Here is a 26,605-nt window from a genome sequence, read left to right as displayed (position 1 = left end):
GGGCTCGCCAGTAACACAATCCAAGGCCAAATGCTTTAGGCCACATCCATTGATGGGTTTGTGACTGGGCAAAGACCAGTACATCTCAATGAACGGTGTCAGCAGGCCTCCCGGCAAGGAGATTCACTCTATACATGGTGTTATGGTAAACAAAAATGAAGGTTGTACCTTTGAAACACTGCACATCAGAGGTGAGGGCAGAGCCTAGATCCTCAGAGCTAACTTGCAACATCCCAGCCACTACAGGGAAAAAAAAAAAAAAACATTCAGATACATTTGCATGATTACAAATGGTTACAAATCTAGATCCTGATTGGATAAGCCACATTTGAAATCATCAAAATAAAATAAAATAAAATAATAAAATAAAATAAAATAAAATAAAATAAATAACACTTTTTGTAATCTAAATTATGTACTGAATCCACCAGAAACTTACTGTTGATTTGTGCAATACCATTTCCATAAGCTTGTAATTTGACAGGTACTGCCTTCACCTCACATTGATTTTTTGCCTCTTATTTTAATTAAATTATATTAATATATTCTTTATTATTATATAGATTTTTTATTGTTTATAATTATTACACTACCTTTCAAAAGTTTGGGGTCAGTAATCATGGTTTCCACAAAAGCAGAGCATAACAGCTATTTTCAACAAATCAGCATATCAGAATGATTTCTGAAGGATCATGTGACACTGGAGACTGGAGTAATGATGCTGAAAATTCAGCTTTGCCGTTACAGGAATAAATTGTACACACACACACACACACACACATATTGTATATATATGTATATATATATATATATATATATATATATATATATATATATTAAAGTTATTTTAAATTGTATTATTTCACTTTTTTTTTTTCCCCAAATATGATGAATGACTTCTCTCAAAAAGACTTTTTGAATAGTAGCCTACTGTACACTGATTATTAAATATTACAAACACAAATACTTCTTAAGAACTTGTAGGATTCATTACCTTAACTGTACATGATAATAGTATAGTAATAGTATAGTGTATTTGTATAGAACTTGCATGATGCAAACGACACACTCACCATTTAACAATGGCTTTGAATTGTTTGGCTCATCCAATCAGATTTAAAGGTGGAGTAAGTCAATTTTGAAAAACACTGTTTGAAAGTTAATTGGGCCGACACCAACAACAAATGTGTAACCAATCAGCATTAGGGGCGTATGACGTTGAGGAGAGAGAACGAGCAAGAGGGAGATTTGAAGAAAAACAGCAGGAAGAGAGATGAGACACAAATGCAAAAAACTCAAAAGAATATCACTGGAATGAAGGTTTATGACTGGGCAAGTGCTTTAGGACCTGTGCGTTTATATTAGAAAAGCTTTCCAGCGCTGGAGAGAGCTAAGTGGGAAGGCCTGAAAACAGACGTGGAGGCTGCTTTGATTCCTTATCATGTGAGTAACACTGGGTTTGAGTGTCTGGAGCTGCTGTGCTGTTGGCGACTAACAACGAACACATTGTGTTTACTCTTGTGTACTGTGCGTTCACTTTTTGTGCTTCCTTGTCGTTCGTTCATCAGCTGCACTTTATTTTTCGTGAAAAATTGTTGCATGTCAGCTGTGATAAACAGACATCCACTCGCATTGCGTGTGTAACAGAGGCCAGATAGTGAGAGTTGTGTAGGTAAACCACTGCAAACTGACGACCGCTAGAGAATGTGGTGTTTAGCGTCATTGTTAGTGCACTCGCCTCGCCTGCCAGCAGCAATCGGGCTGGGGTTCGAGACTGACTCGAAGCAGGGTGGTTAGGATTGGAGGGTGAGTTTTGGAGGTGGAGCAATGAAGAGAGGGGTGGGTTTGTTTGGGTTGATTTCAAATTTCAACAATGTCCAACAGCGTTTTTTTAAAATCTACTTATCCCACCTTTAAGAGTCAACACACTATAAAGCATACACAGTCCTGTTTTCTACTATGAATCCAAGCTTCCCATTTACTTCCTATTATGTGCTTATAAATTACAGTACACAAGGTGCCAAATGCAAACAGTAATGTGTTTTAGAGTATAATGCAACATGTTTATATGGCCATTTTAAACTGTGATCTCATATATCCACAATGATGGAAACCTCATAGGGATGTAAATGTATCCGTTCGTATTTGTGAGTGCTGACGTCACTTGTTTACCCCAGCTCAGTATTATGTGTGTCGTTATGTAACACGAAGGGGACTGAGTGGCCGTCCTGTTCCGCCACACTGCTCTGCAGGGCTTAAGGAAACAGGTGACCTGTGTATGTGTGTGTCTGGAAAGGGGCGATTAGCTCAAAATTGTAGGACAGAGTGTGTATGTGCTGGAGGGTGCCGTGTATTATTAGACTGGCAGTGAGAGTTTTCCATTGTGTGGTGAGTGATTGCGCTATTAGGCCACGGTAGAACTGATGTAAACAACCCAGGATGGTGTGTGACACAGTTCTTTCTGCATAGTCACCCACCCACTTTCCCAGTGGAGGAGATCGGCCCCTGCTGGCCTCACCGCGCAGCTGCAAGACTCACCTCTGTCTAGCAGCTGCAAGTCGGACACAAACGCAGTGTCAGCGTCTGTCAGGGCGGTGAAGCGCAGATCTCCCAAATGCAGCAGCGCAGAGAGGACCACAAACAAATTCTCCACCTCCTGAAAGAGAAACAAACAAAAGTGCTGAGAGTCAGACTGGACTGAGGACTGAGGGCAGAAGACAGGCCTCTGGAGAAACAGGGCCGATTACACAGCACAGTACAGTCACATTTGAGTGCAGGGTCCAAAATTACAGAATCAAATTAAATTTTCTTCATTCAAGATAAGCTAGAATAATTTTCTACGCTTTGTTTCAATTCACATCATTACTAGCATCCAATAATTTTGAATGATTGTGATCACTGTTATTTTAGTATTATTTAAATATTATTATAATGCTTATTAATACTTTGAATTCGCTTTTATTTTTATATTTTCTATTTTTTATATTATATTTTGTAATGTATAATATATATTTATATTATATTTTTATATTTTATATTATATTTAATTTAATTTAAGTAATTTATTATATTCTTTTTTAAAATATATTATTAATTTTAAAATATATTAAAAATATATATTAAAATTTGTAATTAATCCTTATATAATTTAATATTTTAACTTAGCTTATTATTTTTTTTTTTTTCAGTTTTAGTAATCTTAGTATTTTAAATTAATTTTCAGTTAGTTGCCAAGACAACATTTCAAAATTTCATTTAAGCTAAAGTTTTTCATCTAATATTTATATTTAAATTTATTTTATTTCAGCTTTATCTCAATTAACAAACATGATTTTTTAATAGTTTAAGTTAACAATAACAACAATTAGATGACTTAAAAAATAATAATTATATTTAAAAAAAAGAATAATAATAATTAAAACTTTAATAAACTGCTAAAAAAAAAAAAAAAAAAAATTAAGAGGCAAGCTGAAATCGTGTCTATTTTTTTCCATCAATAACTCAAAATCATACCGAATAAGAATATTAAATAATAAAAAAATAATAATAATAATTTACAATATTAAAAATCTATTAATAAAGTTAGTAAAAATGTATATTATTATTATTATTATTTATTTATTTTTTTTTAATAATAAAGTTTAAAAACAAGCAGTGTTGTCATATTTAAAGCAGAAATACTAGAGGAAATATATTGGCCAACATAGAGGTTCTTTGAATATTGTTTTGGACATTGGGTAAAAAACCTTGAGAACCACTGGTCTATGTGTAAAAGAAAAAGATGAGGTTGTACAGACAGTGAGCGGGAATGTAGATACAATGCAGATAGATGTAGATAGATACAAAAGTCTCACAGACTGTGTGTTAATGTGTGTGAGGGTCATTGAGGGCCGTGCTGCACTGATGGGATGAGAGAACAATCCTTCTTTAATGAAGCTGATTTACAGGTTCCTGGTAGGATTAGAACACAGTGTCTGGCTGGAAGTCAGGTGTGTGTGTGTGTGTGTGTGTGTGTGTGTGTGTGTGTGTGTGTGTGTGTGTGTGTGTGTGTGTGTGTGCGTGTGCGTGTTCGTGTGTGTGTGTGTGTTTGAAAAAACACACAAACTGAACGCATGACTCAGAACACATCATAACTGATATTACACCCTGCACTGTAACAACATGTCCATGTCTTTCCATAAGTGTGTGCATGTGTGTTCACACACAAATATATGGTATACTGTACAGTATGTCATACGCTAATGTTCCATTCTGAACATACCATTCTAGCTAACTATAACATAACACACAGGTTGACAGGTTAGTGTGGCCTCAGGCTGAATGCCAGTCTGAGTTGTGTGTTTTTATAGTCTGCAGACATACTGTAATGAGTTATAATGCGTACTGTAAACCTACATAAATCAGAACAACACATCTGAAGTGGCTGCCAAAGCCAAAGGCATACCAACTCTCCCCGTCTCTGTACTTGTGAGTCACCTAAAACCAGAACCACTTTGTCTACTTTAGACGAGACGACTCAGCTTCTACTGAGACTATAAAGTAATGTCTGGATGTAGGCAGAGCAATCCAAAAGTTGCCTGCATACTGAAATATAGAGAATAATAATAAAGTGTAACTTCGTCAATTCTCATCCCGCTTTGTATTGTAACAATGTCTGTAGTATATGTAAATGAACAATGTTTATTCATTCTCTGTGTTACCTGGACTGAGAACAGTAGCAGAGTAGTATGTCCGAATCCAAAAAGTGTCCGAAAAGTGCCGACGAGATTCAGAGTGCTCATTCAGTGGACAATTTATAATCCCATGCGGCCACGGGAGAGGACTTTTGAATGGAAGTGAAGTGACGCAACTGACGCAGTAGGTCACATGACAATGAAAACATGGCGGATGAATATCATTCATACTACACACATTCATATAGAACAACGGTTGCGAAGTAAGTTCAAACCAAAAATGTAGCACCTACTATATAGTATGGAATTTCCGACACAGCAACTGTGTCGTTGTCATCCTGTTTGAAATGTTGACTACAAACATGGAGATTTTTTTAATTTTCCATTGCGGCGTTCTCTCTGTATTTACGAATCTTTGCAGCCTTTAGCCATTGCCTACAACATGCTGGATCCTTCACTGGAGTGGAAACCGAAAGTAACTCACTTCCACCAAACGAGTACTCTTTGAATTATTGCACCCGGGAATAATAAAAGTTGACACCATTGTAACTAAAAGTTTGCTAAGAAGTATTTCCTACTAAAGCAAGGCACTCTGGTTAAGCGTATCCATACTTGGACTTGGACAGCAACATTTCCAGTGCATAATAGGTGTTATATATGGACACTTTACAATAAACCATACAGTCATACAATCAATCATATGGACAATGGACATTTGCCCAGTCCAGAACAAGAGCCAATGCAGTTGCATATAGTATATCAAATTAGCAAGACATCAAGACATTATCCAAAATAAATACATATCAAGACATTCAAATAAATGACAAAGAACACATAATGTAGACAGCATAGAAAGGTAGACTGTATAAGCAGACAAACACAATGAGCGATACATGAAGCAGATACACATTATGACTGATAATATTGGGAGAACAAATAGGTTTTGAGCATAGATTTGAATTCATCAATAGAGGTAGTTGTCCTAAGTGTCAGGGGGAGTGAGTTCCATAGCTTAGGTGCCGTAACAGAAAAAGATCTGCCACCCATTTTACAAAGATGGAATCTAGGAAGATTAGAGTGATCGAGTGAGAAAATAGGGAGAAAGTAACCAGGAGATAGAGTGAAAAAAGGGCAATGGCTTTTTTCTTAATTTTCTATAGCACACAATTTCAATTGAAATATCCTTTTAAGGGTTATTTTTAGTACTTGCAATGCATTAAAATATAATTAGAAGTGTAATTAACTTATTTATTTATTTAAAATGTATTTATTCATTTCCAGGTTTAAATTAGACATTGAATCATAAATTTTTTTATGTGTTCTCAGATTTTTGGACTTGTATTTCTCTCTTACACACTTGAAAACAAAACTAAATCAAAACTTAGCATGCATATGTAGTTATTGTGCATCTTTGCATGTGTGCAGGAAAATAAATGTGTTCTTGAGCATGTGTGTACCAGTCTATTGAAGCCGAGCGCACGCAGTGCCTGTTTAAGGGCCGAGAGCTTCTCTCTGCTCTGAGGACACGCGGTAGCTACTGCAGGAGTTTCACCTGGAGCCGCTGTGCTCAGACACCTGTACGGGAAAAAAAAAAAAAAAAAAAAAAAAAACATGATTAGCCTGATTTTAGATTTGTGATGATTTAGACTTTACGTTGACAGTGCCACCTTGACATGAGCATTTGATGTGGGACTTTAAGAGGGCTAAAGTAAGTTTGAGATGTTCTAACTGTCACTGACATGCTCACAAATTCAAGTCAAAGAAAGGTGAACGTTCAATTTTTAATGATAACCTCCCATTTACCCCATGCATGATTTGCTGAGGACACTTGGAGTCACAGAGAGTTGAGGGTAAATCACCCAGTACACACACAAAAAAATAAAAATGATTTTTTTTTTTTTTTAAGATTACGAATTTCATTTGTATAGTAATTAATTGAATAATCCTTACATATTATTCATATTATTATAAAAATGTGTATATATGTAAATCGTGTCCACGCTGTAATAATTTGTTCCCTTGTTTTAGTTAAATCTAAACGAAGGAACAAATTAGTTGAACGTTGTCAGAATTTAGTAAAACGAGGGAACAAATTAATAAATTGTGGGAATTAATTCTTATTTCGCAGCCACGATTTAACAAAAACAGGTGAACAAATTATTTCAATACGGCCACGATTTAGTAAATCGAGGGAACAAATTATAATATTGTGCACACAATTTACTTAAAATGAGGGAACAAATTAGTAAAATGTCCTGACGTACGAGTAAACGCTTTGTTAATTTGTGGCCACAGTTTAATGAGAGAATGAATTCTTAATTTGTGGGAATGAATACTTTGTATTCATAGTTTTTTAGAGTACTTTTTTTGATTATATTTATTATTATTATTTTATTTATGTAGTATTTGACTACAAGTTAAACAGTTGCAAGGGAGGTCTTGGAAAAAAAATGTGTTTCTCACAAAAACAACATGGCATAATGTGCATATCTACATTGTGTGTGTTACCTGTGGGCTAAGACATTGTTTAGATATAGATTACTCTTCTCCTCTGCTGAAAGCCCCTCAGCCATCAGGTAGAAGATGTTAAAGTTCTGCTGATGTGGTGGCATGCAGATGACCCTCGACTTCTCCAGCATATAAGTGTACAGACGGCCTAAAATCACAAACAGTAAGAGAAGAGTAGATCGATTATCTTTGTATATATTAGTAGAGCAATTGCACCCTCTATAGGTGAAGGATCAGAAATCCTCTGCTGAGAGCCAACACAATGCATTTAAGTGTTTAGTGCTGTATTCAAGCAGCACTATGAATAATCAGACATATTCAAAGTGAAAACAGGAGTAACGTAACTACCTCTGAGTAGAGTCTTTCTCTTCTCACAGTACTGCAGTGAGATCAGCTTGATGAAACGGCTTGCTGAGGAGTTCATCTGAGTCTTAGCATGGCCAAAGGCTTCCAAGATCACATTCACCTGCAAACATTGACAAAAGAATTAAGAAGTGATTACAAAACAGTGATCGAGAGTCAGTGGCCTAGTGGATGGGCATGCAGGGCTTATTTTCCTCTGTCTCGGTCACTCGGATGTACATCATTGCTTACGCTGCAGGAGTGTCGACTACTGGCAGAACCCTTGCCATGTGTTTAAATAGAACACCTTAAGCCCTTGATCACTTGCAATTCGCTATGGAGCTGATTTATTATTTACATAATAGTTGTTGTTGTTTTTTTTTCTTATGAATTTGTTTTGCACACCATTATATAGGCTCAAATTGGTCAAAGTGATAACAATACGATAAACTATAACTGTGTAAAAAACAGTCAGCCTAAATTAGCTACAAATATTATGCAGTCAAAATAACTCCAATATCATACACTATAGTTGTGTGGGCTGGGGGTAAATTAAACAACCTGCTGTGAAGTCATGGATCTGCCTAAAGTGTACATATTGAGTAGACTTGCTCCCTCAGTAAAAATCGAGGGGTCGAGGGTCTGTCCAAATAAACTTCGCCCGCTTGAAGTTGAACGCAAAATGGCAGTCTGTATGTGTTGGCTCACTATGGTTTATCTATGCCACTGTGTTCATGAGGACACATAATATGGGCATTTGACACTTGCTTCCACCAGGTGGCGATAAGCCACCATTGATAAAATGTGCTCATTAGGAGACAAGACAGTGTTGAGATCATACACACACAGATGTATTAAAGTGTAATAATGTCACCCATTGCTCCGGGCCATTAAACCACTCTAGTGGTTTCTGTAAGTGGATATGAAGTCTTGAGCTAACAAGAAATGGCTCTTTCCTTGAGATTCAACCATAAGCACAATCAGCCTGCCTCAGGCTTTTGGATAGTCATTCAAAGCATCTAATTCTCCCATGAATAAGAGAATAACAGCTGTTTGAGGCTATCATGACTCTGAAGGATAACCGGAGTAACTGAAAGCACATAAACACCTCCAGGGGTCCAGATAACAGAACACACGTGAGGAAAACCACAGCAAAAATACTGAATGTTAACACAATGAGTACATAAAACATAATCATTACATAAAACAGCATATAAGCTGCTCAACAACTGTAAATTAATTAATTTAAAATAAAGTAACACTTTACAATAAGGTCCTATTAGTTAACGTAAGTTAATGCATTAAATAAAAATAATGAACAATGAACAATTAATTTGTTACATTGTTTATTAATCTGTTAACATTATTATTTTTTTTTTTTTAAATATTCATTGTTAGCCCACGTTAGCTCAGGTCCATTAAATAATATTAACAGATACAAATTTTGATTTGAAAAATGTATTAGTAAATGTTGAAATTAACATTAACTGAGAATAATAAATGCTTCAGAAGTTTCATCTTACATTATTTTGCAGCTCAAATAAATCTTTTTTTTTTTTTTTTTAAGATACTGAACTATTTAAAAAAATGTAAAACAGAATACTACATTTTTTGTTGTGTTGGGGTCCAAATGATTACAAAAGGTAGAATAATTTTAACAAGTATTTCATGTAAAACGCGTTCAGTTCTCCTGTCAGGCAGCAGATGTATGTTTTGAAGGTGTTTGTAGGTGATATACAGACAGATACTCCAATAAATTGATGGGTAGACTTACATGCTTCATCCGTGGCTCTAAAGCGAAGCTTTTGGGACTTGAGCGAGCAGCCAGGTGTTTCAGGATGTGCTTACAAGCCACAGACTTCCCAGAACCACTCTCTCCACTAGACAGAAAGAAAAACAAAGTGAGAGATAAAGGTGTGAAAAATACTGTATTGACTTTTAAAATATATTATAGAGAGCACAACATATACTACTATGATGTATGTTATGTTGATGTATGTTATGTTGATGTGTGCATGCATGTGTGTGTTGGGAAAATGTGCTTAATTGTCATGAAAATAATGTGACAACAGAAAAAAGTAAATAAATAAATATTATATATATATATATATATATATATATATATATATATAAAATGGTGTTGGAATAGGCTTCATTTTCTTGAAGCAAAACATAATTTCTTAGGTAATGTAACCTGGACATGTTGTTAACATGCTTCCTGAGATTCACCGAGAGAGCAGTTGAACAACTCTGTAAAGCTGCCTAAAATTTCCTCTGTCAATATAAAGACACATAAAACAAACCAAGAGAGCAGTTGATTTTTTTTTTTTTTTTAAAGACCTCTGGGCTGGCTGTCTCCTGGTGAACGTGTGCTTCTGTCAGCCCCTTTTTAGTTTACCAGTGGGAGATCTTATAGTTGATCAGGGAGCTGTTTCACTGCTCTCCAAATCACTCCATCATATGAGATGATGCAGTCAGCCTACAGCAATATACCATCAAAAGCCTTGTCTCAAGACTAAAGATCTCTCTCCTCTGCCTGGCCTGCGGGCATCTTTCTCCTAAGCAGGTATCTGACCAGAGTCATCCAGGGGGAGATACCCGTCATACCATCACTTATCCAAATGTTCTACTTGGGGATTTGTTAAAATCACTTGTTCTTCTGTTTTATACATTTATTCATAAGTCGCTTTTCTCCACCATACAGTATTTATACTGTCTTACTGCCTCTATGATTCTGCTTTTTAAATTCATTTTTTTTTTCTTTCTTTTATTTATTTATTTATTGATTGATTGATTGTGGTATGTTATCTTTCTTAAATTTTTAAGCGTTCAAGTAAACTTTTCACTAATTTTCTATACATCTTTATTTTTGTAACACTGTTCGTAGTTGGTTTCAAAAGCCCCGTTCCAAAATCTAATGAAGTGCCTTGCTGTCCACTGCCTACATAGGCAGCATCCCAACTGAAGCAGACAACAGATGCCACAACCAATTCCAACAGTGTAACGTAAGAGTTTAACGTGAGCATACTCTATAAAACTCTATTTTTAACACTCATAAAAATACACATCTCACGCAAATATTGGATGAAACAGTACTTTGAACTGAATTTTTTTTTTTTTTTTTTCAACCACAGTAGCAAGTATACACTACCATTCATAAGCATGGGGTGTGTTATTTATTTTATTTTTTTACAGCTTTTATTCAGCACCATAAAGACATTTATAATGTTACTATATATATATATATATATATATATATATATGTGTTGCAAAAAAATAAATGTTGCCTTGGTTGGCATAAGAGACTTCTTTCAAACACAACAGCAAAAAAAAAACAAAAAAAAAAAAAACGTGTAGATTTAAATAAGTACTTTAACTCCTACGGGTTGGTGGTCGCGCCGGCGATACCACCTCGCTTTTTTTCTTATCAGTGTGAAAGAGACTCAAATTACTCCGTCAAATTTGATCACACATACCAGTGTTATACATCATTCTAAAGTGTGTACTTCTTAAGTGTGTACTTTTATTTGTATACAAAATGTTGTGCTTTTCGCAAAATAAAGAAAACAAACATGATGTGCGATCTGATGTCTCCCTCTCAGTGAAGTCGATTCTGAAATGCTTTTTAAAATGAACTGTAACTCAGCAAATACTTGTCACACAGACACGAGATACATGTCTACATAATGCTTAGAATGTCTACTTCTAATAGTTGATATTTTTGGTAACACTTTATTTCAGGGTCTAATAACTAGTTGCTTATTAGCATGCATATTAGATATTGGCTGTTTATTAGTACTTATTAAGCACATATTAATGCCTTATTCTGCATGACCTTATTCTACATTCTTAATCCTACCCAATACCTAAACTTAACAACTACCTTATTAACTATTAATAACCAGTAAATTATGAGTTTATTGGTGGAAAAGTCGTAGTTAATAGTGAATATGTGTTCCCTATACTAAAGTGTTAGCATATTTTCTTGCTATTTAATCTTAGATTAATCTGCCCAGAGTTTGTCAAAATGCTGTTATTGTTGTATTCTCAATAAAACCCACATAACCTTTTGAAACAGCCTGCATGCTTAGCCTTAAATGCTGTTTAGTAGGCAGCAGGTTTCAGAAAAGAGCGTTGATTTGTTTTTCACCAGTATATTTACAGGGTGTTAATCCACACCACGGCTCAACTACTAACAAGGGCTTTGGTAAACGTAAATATTGTCTCGTTACTGCAGTGTACAACCCACTTCATATTCTTGATGATGTACAGCAACTTTATTAATTACTTCACTGTTCAATGTTATGACCTCTTAAAATGAGCCATAAAGCACAGTCAAGCAGCTTGCAGTGAAAACTACCATCTCCACATGCAGCGTGAAGAGCCTGGATCCTTCCAGAGACCCGCGAGAGAGTGAATGGAAGAAAACCAGTCTGAGCAGATGGTTTTTAAAGGTCATTTGGCCTCTCCCACTAATCATTTTCTGGAGGGTCTGATGCTTTTTCTTCCCATTTTGCCATTTCTTTTTGGAAATCTATTCTAGGTTGTAATTGAACTCAAGGGCGCAATGCATTCCTGAGCCAGTAGCGAGTAAGTATTTGTGCGTGTGTGTGTGTGTGTGTGTGTGTGTTCGTGAGCCCCTTGAATCAGCATTCCACCACTTTTGTTTCCCTGGTTCTGTAGTCATTAGAGCATGGCGGCAGCGATCTGCCCTCACCTGCGGGACGAGCGTGCATGTGTGTGTGTTGGTGTGATGGATAGCCCACGCAGAGAGGGCATTAAAGTAGCTGTCAGATCCTCTCTGGCTCAGCGAAACCCGGGAGAGAAGCATCAGAATGTGAAACAGGATTTAATTGCAATCAGAGATGACCGGAGTGCAAAGCAGGACACAGTAAGGGCTACACCACTGCCACTTCATCCATTAATCTCCCTGAGAGCTTTTAACAGGTTTGGATTTACACCGTCCCTGGCACATTTGTCTCCGTGACAGCGTTTAGCGAGAGCCTCTCGGGCGATGTAGGAGTTGGTACACCAAATACGAGGGAAGGCATTTCTAACGCAACCTCATTTGAACCTCTTTTGATCACTTACTGAGCTGTGGACTGCTATTACAAAATACAAGATGGTGCAAAAATGACAGAAGGTAGAAAATGTCCATTGGAATGTACTTGGAAGCATCTAGTCAAACATCTGGGCATCTTTGGATTACAGTATCTTACAGAAGTGAGTACATTTTTGTAAATATTTTATTATATCTTTTCATGTGACAACACTGAAGAAATGACACTTTGCTACAATGTGAAGTAGTGAGTGTACTGCTTGTATAACAGTGTAAATTTGCTGTCCCCTCAAAATAACTCAACACACAGCCATTAATGTCTAAACCGCTGGCCACAAAAGTACACCCAAAGTGAAAATGTCCAAATTGGGCCCAAAGTGTCAATATTTTGTGTGGCCACCATTATTTTCCAGCACTGCCTTAACCCTCTTGGGCATGGAGTTCAGCAGAGCTTCACAGGTTGCCACTGGAGTCCTCTTCCACTCCTCCATGATGACATCACGGAGCTGGTGGATGTTAGAGACCTTGCACTCCTCCACCTTCCATTTGAGGATGCCCCACAGATGCTCAATAGGGTTTGTCTTCAGCAAACTGTTTGCAGGCTTTCTTGTGCATTATCTTTAGGAGAGGCTTCCTTCTGGGACGATGATGCAGTGTGCGGCGTATGGTCTGAGCACTGACAGGCTGACCCCCTACCCCTTCAACCTCTGCAGCAATGCTGGCAGCACTCATACGTCTATTTCCCAAACACAACCTCTGGGTATGACGCTGAGCACGTGCACTCAACATCTTTGGTCGACCATGGCGAGGCCTGGTCTGAGTGGAACCTGTCCTGTTAAACCGCTGTATGGTCTTGGCCACCATGCTGCAGCTCAGTTTCAGGGTCTTGGCAATCTTCTTATAGCCTACACCATCTTTATGTACACCATTCTTTGCCATGAGGTGCCACGTTGAACTTCCAGTGACCAGTATGAGAGAGTGAGAGCGATAACACCAAATTTAACACACCTGCTTCCCATTCACACCTGAGACCTTGTAACACTAACGAGTCACATGACACCGGGGAGAGAAAATGGCTAATTGGGCCCAATTTGGACATTTTCACTTAGGGGTGTACTCACTTTTGTGGCCAGCGGTTTAGACAGTAATGGCTGTGTGTTGAGTTATTTTGAGGGGACAGCAAATTTACACTGTTATACAAGCTGTACACTCACTACTTTACACTGTAGCAAAGTGTCATTTCTTCAGTGTTGTCACATGAAAAGATATAATAAAATATTTACAAAAATGTGAGGGGTGTACTCACTTCTTTGAGATACTGTATTTACAGGGTTCCCACACCTTTTGACCAATACATTTCCATAATTTATCCATGGTTAAGTCAATTGTGAAAGGACTTCAAAATAAAATCATATTTGTATACTTTTAAATAAAAAGTTTTTATATTAAACAGAAACTTATTGAGCATTACTAAAAATTAAAATGAGTGCAGGGTTACGCTGTGCTGTTGTTGACTGCCAAAACAACAGCAATAAACTGAAGAAATTCCTAGAAAGTTTGTGTTTTGAGCACCAGCAAATCTGAAAAGAATGTCCGTATACGGTGCCATCTGCCTTGAATTTTATGCCAAAGACTGAAAAGAGAAAATAAGCATGGCTTGCAGCACTTATGTTAAAATAAGAAAAGTTATATATGAGCTCTTATCTTTTTGAGGACAAAACCCTCCGAACTTCACCTGAACAGGAGCTGTGTAGGATATGAGGACCCATCTGTTTTCAATGTAGCTAACTTCGGGCAGCTACACACTTATTAAACTTTGACGGATGAGGCACTGATAAAAGATGGTCATTGCAACGCTGTAAAGTGATGGTACTAAGGAGCCCTGTGCTTTTTGAAAACCAATCACAGGTTTAACATTACATTATCAGCTCGGAAAATACACTAATTTGCCTAGAAACATCGGAGACCGGAAATGTAAAAGTTAATTCCGTTATAAATCAGGCGAGATTTTAATCATGGTTATATAAGAGGAATTTTTCGCAACACACAGTGCATTGTACTCTGCTGCGTATGGGGCTGCGTAGCCGAAGACGAATCAAAGTGCCTATGATGACCCCTGTCCACCGCCGAATGAGCCTACAATGGGCACACAAGCATTGGAACTGGACCTTGGAGCAGTGGAGTCCCGTTTTCTTTTACATCACGTGGAAGGCCATGTACATGTGCGCCATTTACCTGGGGAAGTGATGTAACCAGGATGCCCTGTGGAACGATGGCAAGCCGGTGGAGGGAGTGTGATGCTCTGGGCAATGTCCTGCTGGGAAACTCTGTGTTCGGCCATTCATGTGGACGTAAATTTGATACGTGCCACCTACCTAACATTTTTGCAGACCAGGTATACCCCTTCATGATAATGGTGCTACCTGGTGGAAGTGGCCTCTTTCAGCAGGATAATGCACCCTGTCCCACTGCACACATCGTTCAGGAATGGTTGAGGAACATGATGAAGAGTTGAGGAAGAGTGTTGCCCTGGCCTCCAAATTCCCCCAATTTCAGTCCAATTGAGCATCTGTGGGATGTGCTGGACCAACAAGTTCGATCCATGGCGGCTCCGCCTCACAAATACAGGACTTGAAGAATCTGCTGCTAACGTTTTGTTGCCAGAGAACACAGGACACAGGTCTTGTAGCGGCGGTTCGGGTATAATGATGACGTATGATGTCTGCGTGAACAGGCTGCGGAGTAGTATGCAAACACACATTGACCGACAGGGAACAAATGCTATCATTTTGTTCGGACCGAATGCAATGATTGAACGAACATTTTATGGTCCTACGCCTTCCACAAATGATATATATTTATAAAAAATACATTTAGACCGCTTAACTATCAGGATATGAGGAGACTTTCAACCAGCATAACAAAAATCACCATCCTAGTGATGTAAAAACCACACACAAACACAATACAAATGTAGTGATTACTGGATCAATAAAAAGTTACTGATTGTGAAATTAAAGGATTAGTTCACTTTCAAATGAAAATTACCCCAAGATTTACTCACCCTCAAGCCATTCTAGGTGTATATGACTTTCTTCTTTCTGATGAACACAATCGGAGTTATATTAATAAATATCCTGACGCATCCGAGCTTTATAAAGGCAGTATGCGTAACCAAATGAGTATAAGCCAGACTGCCTTCCGTATTCTTCAAAAAGCTTACGCTGTACGTCCTACGCCTTCCCTATTCAACTTCCGGAACTGACGCGACACCAATTTGTTTTTTCAGTAATTTGAATAAGGAGGTCAGTCTGGCAGAAGCTAGATATTTTACTTCATAACTTGTTAAATGTGGATATTTTTTTTTTTACACAAATGCATCGCTTCACTTCAGAAGGCCTTTATTAACCCTCCAGAGCCGTGTGGAGTACGTTTATGATGGATGGATGGATGTGGACGGAGACACTTTCTTCAGCTCATACTCGTTTGGTTACGCATGCTGCCATTATAAAGCTTGGATGCGTCAGGATATTTATTAAAATTTCTTCAATTGTGTTCATCAGAAAGAAGAAAGTCATATATATCTAGAATGGCTTGAGGGTGAGTAAAGCTTGGGGTAATTTTTATTTGAAAGTTAACTAATCCTTTAAGACATGAAAATGTGAAGAATGAATGACAAGTGTGGCAGTGTTCTGCATGTCAGTGGGCGGCACCTGATGATGAAACACTGTGGGCGTCGCTCCTGCAGCATCATGTGATAAGCGCGCTCAGCTGAAGAGAAGATATGAGGCGGGAGAGAGGAACACAGACGACCACTGGAGCTCAGATACAACTGACTGACCTGAGAGAGAGAGAGAGACAGAGAGAGACAGAGACAGATTACACATTTACATAACTCTGCTAATTTCCCATGACCTGTGCTTGTTTGTATTGATATTCTTCAAACACTCTGGTAAGGATTAGTTCTAAACCTCTAAGCATTAAACTTCTGAAGTTAATTAAGCCTTAGGTGCTTAACATAAAGACTCTTTAAACACTCTTTAGACATTTAAAACTTTATTTTGTAGACAATTTCAGGTCTGACATCTAAGGTTTGCTATCTACTATTGCCTTTTGCAAATGTTGTACTTGACAAAGTTAAGAAATGTAATGTTAAAAATATATATATTTTTTTAAATGTGTCCAACAGTAATAACACTGTGATATTTGCATATGAAATTTTGATAAGTCTTTATTCTTATATGCATACTGAATTGTGATTAGTCTTCTCTTACTTGCATTTATTTAAACATTTATAGCCACTTTTACACTGCACAGAAACTTGATCCTTTGGTCCAGGCAATTGAAAACAAGATACTAAGCATCATGAAGACAGCTAAACGGCTTTGATGTGAATTTCATTTTCTCACACACACACGCACAAAATAATTTAACTTTAAATCTGTTCTTTTGCTGCCATGCAAACATATGTACAGTCAAACCAAAATGTATTCAGACACCTTGAACATTTCATTCATTATTACAGTTTATTCACTATAGTTTTAAAAAAAATGGTAATAAAATATGACAAGATCTCAGAGTTAAACTGTGTCAGAAAAAAATAATCTTATTGATGTCAGATAACACTTAAGCAAAACATGGTCAGGTCAAAGTGTCAAATTTGGGCTTTTTTTTTTTTTTTACATATAAACATGAATAATTTTTGGTTACATATTTATCATCAATTTTACTGGTAGTCCACTGTATGAATGAATTTGTGGGTATAATATGTCACGGTTTACTTTATTTTGCTATCCTCACTTACATAAATGAACTATAGTGTCCTGCACCCACTAGTAAAAAATATATCACAAACATCAAAAATGGCTGAATAATTTTTGGTTTGACTGTATCTCTTGCAGAAATGCTAATCTAATCATTCAGGCAGAACACTTGCTGGCTGTGTGTGTGTGTGTGTGTGTGTGTGTGTGTGTGTGTGTGTGTGTGTGTGTGTGTGTGTGTGTCATGTAGAGTAAGCTAAATTTGGGGGAAAAGGCTAATGCTGAGATTTCATTTCCCTTTACCACTGAGACACAACACACACATACTGTACACACAAGGACACAGGAAGGACAGAGGGAGAGCTAGCAAGTCACAGACTGTGTATGAATCACGGAAACTGCAGCCTTAACAGGCAGTATACTGAGGTCCACAATTGCCAAATGTAAATGAACACCACAAACCACATGTGCAGAGAGCCGCTGTCACAATCAGTGTTTGTGTAATTTTGTCCACTACTGTGAAATTATCTGAAATTATCTTCATCTGGTTTAAGAAGGCAGCACAGATGAACATTTTTCCTGTTTCCAGCAGGTGGTGCTATGACTGTAACTGAATATTGGCATGTAGATGTCTTCAGGCCAGGACTCTAATAAAACATGTGAAGTTTGGGGCAGATCAGACATTGTATACCCGAGTTACAACCACTTCCTGTTTCATGGTGAAACATTGAATTTTGTCAAGCCGCCACGAACACGTCCTTCAGCAAAAACTCTAGATCTTCGCAATTTAACATCGCAAAGGCCTTTAGATTAGACTGATCAAATATGATGTTGATCAAAATATCTCACTTCCTGTTGGGTTTTCAGATTTTGCTCCCAGGGACTTTTTTGTAAGTATTGGGCTGTTACATGTGTCTACCGAATGTCATACTTGTCCGTGAAACGTAGTGCGAAGGGTGCTTAATTGAAATTTTGTAAGCGGTGCTATGGAGCCATTTTGCCATACCTAATTCTGAAACCCAAATCAGACATAAATTTTCACCACTTCTGATGCGTGTGCAAAGTTTCATGAGTTTGAGCATGTTTAGGCCCTCAAAAATGTGATTCATTTTGAAGAAGAAGAATTGACCAAGCAATTACAAGACAAAAAAAAAAAAAAAATCAAGACAAAAACACCAAAACAAAAACAACAACAACACTACCAAAACAAACATTTTTTAAAAAATGTACTACTGTTAGATTGTTTTAAACGAACATTTCATTGTAGTTAAAAGTTAGTTAAAAACGTAATAACAGTAACTATTTTAGTTTAGTAACTATAGTGATTGGAAATTATTAAGAAATTAGTTCAACAACATTGCTTGGACAGTTTGGAGGGACAAGATGGAGGCTGTGCACTGAAGGACATAGATTGATATACAGACCCTAGATTAAAGTATGTGATAAAGTGGGTCAGATGATGTAACCTGAGCATGATGGTGGTCTGAGGCCATCACAGATGATGGTGCATATGTCCTCTCTCAATGCGTCATTCTGCCTCTAAGCCCCAATCTGGGGGACAAACTGGAGAACTCATGCCTGAAATGAGTCTCTGATGCAGGGGGCCAACAGGGGACAGACGCCCCAGCGGACCCATTGCATATCATTTATAAAGTTTGTGTCTGTGTTCTATCTACTCCTCTGCTCCCCTTCATGTGCCAATAAAGCGTTACGGCGGACAGATGGTCATCTTGTCATCTTTTATTTTTCTTAGCGGAGGGTGGCACATGCCGTGTATCCCTGATGAGTGTGCTCTCATCAGCTCTGTCTTTCTGTGGACAGCCAGCTGCATCAGAGGGGAAAGTAGTCAGGGCTGGACGGACGCTGAACTTGAGAACTTCTAACAACGCAGAGGAAGATACAGAAATAAATAGAGGAAGGAGGGAGATCTGATGGGTAGATGAAGAGGGCACAGGAAGTGGGTGCTGTATGTTGAGTAGGCTATCACTGTCAGGAAGGTCATGAATAATTTATCAGGTGATCAAGTCCTGTTTGAACTTGATGTGCTGCGGTGTGCTTACAGAGTGTGAACTAGAGAACAAATCAAAAAGGCCAAATGTACAGACATTAAAAAAAAAAATAAATAAATAAACACTTGTCTGTACTTACGAGATTAGAGTAGATAGGCAGGTCCTTGTAAGGGTTAATGAGGAGAAGAATGTGTCCAATGTAGGTCTGAAAATACAGAGAATTTAGGTTAACATTTAAACAGTCCATCATATGGCACACAAACGATGACAAGAACTGGCTGAAATTAATAGTTTCAATTTGATTGGTTGGTGCTACACAACTCCAGTCTTCTTTGAAATGTTGTCACGTTTGCCAGGTTGATAAAATGAGAGCTTTTGAGGAAGAACTAATCACTGTTTTTGAGAAAGATTGTAAAATTAAAGGGTTAGTTCACCCAAAAATGAAAATTCTGTCATTAATTTCTCACCCTCATGTCGTCCCACACCCGTAAGACCTTCGTTCAACTTCGGAACACAAATTAAGATATTTTTCATAAAATCCAATGGCTCAGTGAGGCCTCTATTGCCAGCAAGACAATTAACACTTTCAGATGTCCTAGAAGCTACTAAAGACATATTTTAAACAGTTCATGTGAGGACAGTGGTTCAACCTTAATGTTATGAAGTGACGAGAATACTTTTTGTGCGCCAAAAAAAAAAAAAAAAAGAAAAAAAATAACGACTTTATTCAATAATATATAGAGATGTGCGATTTCAAAACACTGCTTCTTGAAGCTTCAAAGCTTTACGAATCTTTTGTTTCAAATCAGTGATTCGGAGTGCGTATCAAACTGCCAAAGTCACGTGATTTCAGTAAATGAGGCTTCGTTACGTGATAAGTGTTTCGAAATTTCAATGGTTCACCACTGGGGGGCGTGACTTTGGCAGTTTGATATACGCTCCGAACCACTGATTCAAAACAAAAGATTCGTAAAGCTTCAAAGCTTCATGAAGCAGTGTTTTCAAATCGCCCATCACTAGATATTGTTGAATAAAGTCGTTAAATAAAGTATTATAAATAAAGTATTCTCATCTCTTCATAACATTAAGGTTGAACCACTGTAGTCACATGAACTGTTTTAAATACATCTTTAGTAGCTTTCTGGGCATTGAAATTGTTAATTGTCTTGCTGGCAATGCAGGCCTCACTGAATCATCGGATTTTATCAAAAATATCTTAATTTGTGTTCTGAAGATGAACGAAGGTCTTACGGGTGTGGAAGCCAATGGCATCACCTATTACAGACAAACTCACCCTTAAACACCACATAAAAACAAAACATCTAATTTCATCCAGCAGTTCATGAATCTTGAGAGTCTCAGTACAGGCCAACAGCTAATTTATCTCTAATGAGGGTCACCAGCCTAAATCCTTGCTCCTGGTCAGAATGTTCTAAAATAAGCCTTGTTATCACCAACACGACAGCAATGCCTCCTGGGAATAGAGGGCTAGGTTGCTGCTGTATAGTCTAGTGCACTCTCAAGATCAGCCTGAAGGTCAATAACCTTTTAGTCTCAGTTTTACAAAACATCTGATGAATACTGACACAGATGCAAACTTGGGCTATTTCTCAGAGACTTGTGAACATGCCCTATTTACTATGATAAGACTTGGAAAAAGTGAGATTGGAGAGCATCCTTTGGAGGTGTGGAGGTATACTAGTCCATATTAGAGAGGAATGTATCTACATCTAGTGGTGAATTAACTAAATAACCAACATCATCAGACAGGACTTCTCATCTGCAGAGGGAAACATGGATCAATTTCCTCTTACAAAGTGCCCGTCTGGCATCTCTCACTCTTTCCATCTCTTGCTAAACGATCAGTAACCACCACCATCTCTATCCATCATTGCAGTAATGACAGACATCATTAGACCCCATTACAGTGTAACACAAAAGGCCCCATCTCTGCTCTCTCCCTCCATATCAGTAGGGAGACTTTATTATGCCCTATTGTAAAGTGTGGGAATAGCAGTGGCCATTAAGCACAGATTTGGCTCCGGTCATGAATGAGCACAGTGTGGAGTCGACTGCCAGGCATTATGGACCGCAGGCCTGTTTGAACGATCCAAGTTGAGGTGGGAGATGAATATAGAAATGGATTTATTCTTTTAATCACATTCTGATTGATTCGTGAGAAAAGATAACTCTCCTTTAGGATATAACAACAGTCATACCACATGAAGTGAGGGTGTATATATGCGTGTAAATTTAAGAATGGATGCTCTATCTATTAAATTGTCCCTGCTGAGAATTGCTATTTTGAAATAAAAAGCAATGTATCATGCAAACATGCTCTTCTGTTCAGAATACAAACACTATTACACTAGTATTGTAAACTGCCAACATTTACATATTAACACCTGCTGAGCGTTTGAGAGCAAACATAATAATAATGCATAGTAATAAACTAATATAAACTGTAAACGTCTGTAAAAGTTTGAGTTATAATGCAAATAAATAGTTAAAGAGTTATGAGTCAATTCAAACCAAAAGACAGTCATAGAAAGAAAACTGATTCACTGAATCCGAATATGCCTAATTCCATACTATATAGTAGACGAAAAACAGTATGTGAGCCGAGTAGTATGTCCAAATTCATAGTATTCATAAACCAGCAGGCGAAAAGTACCCGGATGACCTACTACTTACGGCGAGATTCTGAAGTGCGCTTTCTATGGACACTTTACTATCCCATGAGGCCAAGGGAGAGAACTTGTGAATGGAGGTGAAGTGAAGCAACTGACGCTGGTAGGTCACATGATAATGACAACATGGGGAAAATTGTCAATCCGAACGTCCGGATTACATTCATACTACACTGTAAACCCGAATAAGTTGGGCTAACTCAAAAAATTTGAGGTAATCAGTTACATCAAAATTGAGTTATGATGTTCCCAATTTTAAGTAAGCAGAACTATCAAGTTTTGAATTTGTAGTACTCATGCATGTTAATTTCTCCTAACTTGAAGTATTGAGTTAACTAACTCATACATTTTGATAGCAATTAACATAAAATATTTAGTTTACTTTTTTTATTTTGAGTTCTTGCAAATCAAACAAGTTATTTATTCCCTGTAAACCCTAAGAAAATACAGAAAATGCCAACTTGTTAATCTGCTAACATGTTAACAATAGCATGGTATAGCACTTACTGAATAAGTACAGCATCTTAAAACATGTAACTTACCTGCTCTCAAACCAAGCCGCATGCGCTACTTGTGGTAACTCTCTAAAAACCCACATTAACAGAAACTCTTCTAAATTAGCATAACAAAACATTAATCACTACTAAATCTCCCTTACCATTAATCGTGCACAAAAAACATTCTATAACACTTAATTTTAGCATTTACTCTCACTTTCGAGCGCCAGGGGCAAAGCATGCTGGGAAATAGAAATCCCAGCCCAGTTTCAGTTAAACTTAAGTTAGTCTAAATTAAAAGAAATGAGTTCATACAACTCAAAACAATGAAAAAAATATTTTACTTAAAATATGCCAGTGCTGTGAACTCAAAAGAAAAAGAAAGTTCTAAATACTCACAGCAGTTAATTTAACTGAAGTAATTTATTCAATTTAAGTTTGTCCTACTCAAACCAATTAAGTATTTTGAGTGTTCGGGTTTACAGTGTACATACATTCATACTATATAGAACATACTTTTTAAACAGTCACGAAGTAAGTTTCAAACCAAATGTAGTACCTACTATACTGTATGCGATTTCGGATGCATCAATTGTAGGATTATACTGTAGTAGCATCAAGACATGTAGTAAATGTCAGCGGCCAAGATTTATAGGAGCAACAGTCATTGTAGTAATAGTAGCAGTAACGACAGCAGCTGTTAACAGAGAGTCAATGTCTTTTCATCTCCCCAGGGCTGGCTCAAGTCTTTGGCCTGGATACAGTGAGACCTAGAGGGCTGCCATCCAAACACCAGTCCCTGGCCACGCTACAAACAGAGGCCTTGGCCGCTCTCCAAGACCACAAGACAAGAGATCAAGCAACAATGTGTGTGTGAGAGGCACACTGGACCGGATGGCTTGGTGAAAGACCACAAAGTGTATGATGGATGCCAGAATCCGGATGTCACCTCCCTCAGAGTGGGTTCAGGGTTCTTCCTGAACGGGCTAAACTAAGGGGTTGGGTCCCTAACTGAGTGTTTATTTTCGATTTGAGGCTTTATGACGTGGCATGGATAATGCATAATTTTGACTAACCAAAGGTGCAGTGTGTAAATTTTAGAAGCATCTAGCGGTGAGGTTGCGAATTGCAATATAGAGAAGCTACGATGGCCAACACAGGACAAAGATGTCGTCGTCTGAGACAGAAGAGAGTAGCCAGTCAATCAAACATGCTCTGTAGAGCAGTTTGTCCGTTTAGGGCTACTGTAGATACATGCCGGCGCAAAAGGGGACCTGCGGTGTATGTAGATAGAAATGGCTCATTCTAAGGAAATAAAAACATAACGGTTCATTATGTAAGGTCTTTATGCACCACTGAAAACATAGTTATGTATATTATATTGCATTTCTATCATTAGATCCTTCTAAAATTTACACATTGCACTTTAAAGCCCAATTATAATATATGTGTTTGTATATTTACAGTACGTACATATATCTGGTCATTGGCGAAACGCTTCTGCATCTCGTAGAGCAGGCTGCTATCCGTGAGCTCGCTGAGGGATGCAAGGTCATCATTAGGGGCAGGAGGCATCAGTTTTACCTGGAACACAAAAAAAAAAAAAAAAAAAAAAAAACAGTATTAAAAAAAATAAATAAATTATATATATATATATAGCACGTGTGTGTGTGTGTGTGTGTGTGTGTGTGTGTGTGTGTGTGTGTGTGTGTGTGTATGTAAGCAATAAGGTACGAGAGGCTGTGCTGTATCGTGAATAAGTCACGGCTGAAGGGCGTTGTTAGGCACGACTACCTTATTGCTTTTATAAAATGGTTACCACACAATATAAATATTAATGCCAAAAATATGTATAAATGCAACTTTCATAAAGTAAACTTTCCCTAAAAGCCTTCCTTCTGCCCGAAAAAATAGTCCCTGACCATGAACAGCAACAGAAGTTACATTATTATGCCATTAGGTGGCGGCAAAGACTGTCTTTATGAGTGTGTCAGTCAGTAGTGAAGACTTTTAAATTGAAATACTGAATTATTTTGAACATGGAACAAGACAAATGCTTTGACTAGCGCTGTCAGTCACGGGAAAACCCCTTAACTGCCAAAAGGACAAGACAATACATCTGACATTTAAACAGATTTTTTATTAAGAACATAGGACTGATCTGAAGGAAAATGCTAAATCTGAATGTAGGTAATAAACTCGCTCACTCAATGTTTTTCTCACAATACTCTTCTACAAAATACAGTAAACTTTAATGAACAAAAGCAATTGAGAACATACAGTTTACATTGCTAAGAGTGCTTGCTAAGGGTGTTGTGTAGTGATACACAGAACCGTTGGGTGAAGTGGTCATAGCCGTGTTTTATTGTGAACTGACCAAACAGAATCAAGGACAGGAACTAACCGTTTATATATGTCAAACCAAAAATTATTCAGACATTTTTTATATTTTTGATATATTTTTACTAGTGGGTGCAGGACACTATAGTTCATTTATGTAAGTGAGGATAGCAAAATAAAGTAAACTGTGACATATTATACCTAAAAATTCTTCATACAGTGGACTACCAGTAAAATTGATAGAAATTTGGAACCAAAAATTATTCAGACACTTTGACCTGACCATGTTTTGCTTAAGTGTTATCTGACATAATTAAGATTATTTTTTTCCGACACAGTTTAACTCTGAGATCTTGTCATATTTATGTCATATGTCATATACATATATATAATTCTCTTACTGACACCAACAATTTGATCGGTAGTGTAAATGCATCCTGAATGCATGTCATATTTTCTAAATGATAAAATGGTAAAAGAAGTGGTAAAGTCCACTTTCTTCCTCCCAATACACACACATACACTCTATAAGCTCACACAGCACTGTATGCCTGAGAGTAATGGAACTGATCTTCCCTGTTTTATTAGAGGTCAAGGGTCACCCTCAGGGTGTGTGGGGTCAGAGTGTGCATTGGGATAGATTACTAAGGCTCTCTACATCCAAACTATGACTGATTCTACTTGCTGCTCACCAATAGCAGGGCAGGACTTTCTCAATGCATTAATCCAAAACCTGCCGTGGTGAGACGGGATCTAAGTGTATTAGATGTTACTCATTTCTCTTTATTACCCTTTAGAAACAAGACAAATTACTCTAAACGTGCAAGACCAGTACAGAATACAATTGCTTTGTGCAAGTGAATGCATGGGATTGGTTCAGTTTTATACTGTAAATTCTTATTCACATTTAAGCTATGCATTAAAACTAGCCTTTCAGAGCAGAATCCAACCTTAATTCCTATCGATCGTGCCTTAAATGTCATTCGGCACATGTAGGCGACTCACTGTGTTTTGGACATGGCTTGCGTGATCTACTGCTTGGAGTATGTTTCATATGACTATTACATAAACTTTTTTTTACACATTCTTTAGGGTACAAGTTTCCCCCGACAGTTCTCAACTCTCCTCTGACCTGCTCCAGTTTTCCTGCAGCGCTGGGATATGGTCCATCCAGGCCGTTATCAAGTGAAGGCTGCTGTGTCAGAGCTCCTCCTGAGTCCCTGAACATGGCCTCCTTCTCCAACAAACTGTCCCTCCTAGAGATGGATAGAGCCATAGTAGCCCTGGGAGAGAGAAAAACAAACAAACAAAATCAATATCAACAAAATCCATCTTTGCACTGCCATGTTGGCACAGAAGATGCATCTGAAGTGGCATTTAGGTGTATTACATAGACTGTTTAATGCAGCTCAGAGGTGACATAAATGCATTTACACTGTAATTGCAATTGCATAAATTATATGAAATGAATGTTTTAAATATAAAATTTTGAGTTTAGAAACATAAAATTATTAAAAAAGGTACTTTAAATTTAAATATAAATCTAAAACAGCCAGTAGCTGGACTTAATGAGTGAGTCACTGAATTATTCAATCGATTGATTCAAAATGGCCGATTCATTCAGTTATAAAGCAAGTGATTGCCTTTGTGAATAAGTAATTGAATCATTCACTCAACTATTTTGTTCAAAAACTCATTCAGTAACGAAACACCACTGAGTGTTGCTC

At 37.4% G+C, this 26,605-nt stretch overlaps 1 protein-coding gene across 4 annotated transcripts in view; it reads right to left on the bottom strand.

Moving 5' to 3' along the window:
* myo16 (myosin XVI) overlaps positions 1–26,605 on the bottom strand; it is a 236,762-nt gene that overhangs the window by 87,135 nt on the left and 123,022 nt on the right. For all 4 annotated transcript variants that reach the window (XM_051904891.1, XM_051904892.1, XM_051904889.1 and 1 more), the window contains exons 10-19: positions 26,011–26,161; positions 24,012–24,122; positions 19,491–19,556; positions 16,296–16,423; positions 9,298–9,403; positions 7,530–7,647; positions 7,182–7,329; positions 6,131–6,248; positions 2,539–2,656; positions 169–240 (exon numbers count right to left, since the gene is read on the bottom strand). In XM_051904891.1, coding sequence (XP_051760851.1) covers positions 169–240; positions 2,539–2,656; positions 6,131–6,248; positions 7,182–7,329; positions 7,530–7,647; positions 9,298–9,403; positions 16,296–16,423; positions 19,491–19,556; positions 24,012–24,122; positions 26,011–26,161 — 1,136 coding nt within the window. The remainder of the gene's footprint in view (positions 1–168; positions 241–2,538; positions 2,657–6,130; positions 6,249–7,181; positions 7,330–7,529; positions 7,648–9,297; positions 9,404–16,295; positions 16,424–19,490; positions 19,557–24,011; positions 24,123–26,010; positions 26,162–26,605) is intronic.

The sequence above is a fragment of the Ctenopharyngodon idella genome, chromosome 9, assembly GCF_019924925.1.
Source record: "Ctenopharyngodon idella isolate HZGC_01 chromosome 9, HZGC01, whole genome shotgun sequence".
In the NCBI taxonomy this organism is placed as follows: Eukaryota; Metazoa; Chordata; class Actinopteri; order Cypriniformes; family Xenocyprididae; genus Ctenopharyngodon; species Ctenopharyngodon idella.
This window is presented reverse-complemented; position numbering and strand designations above follow the sequence as displayed.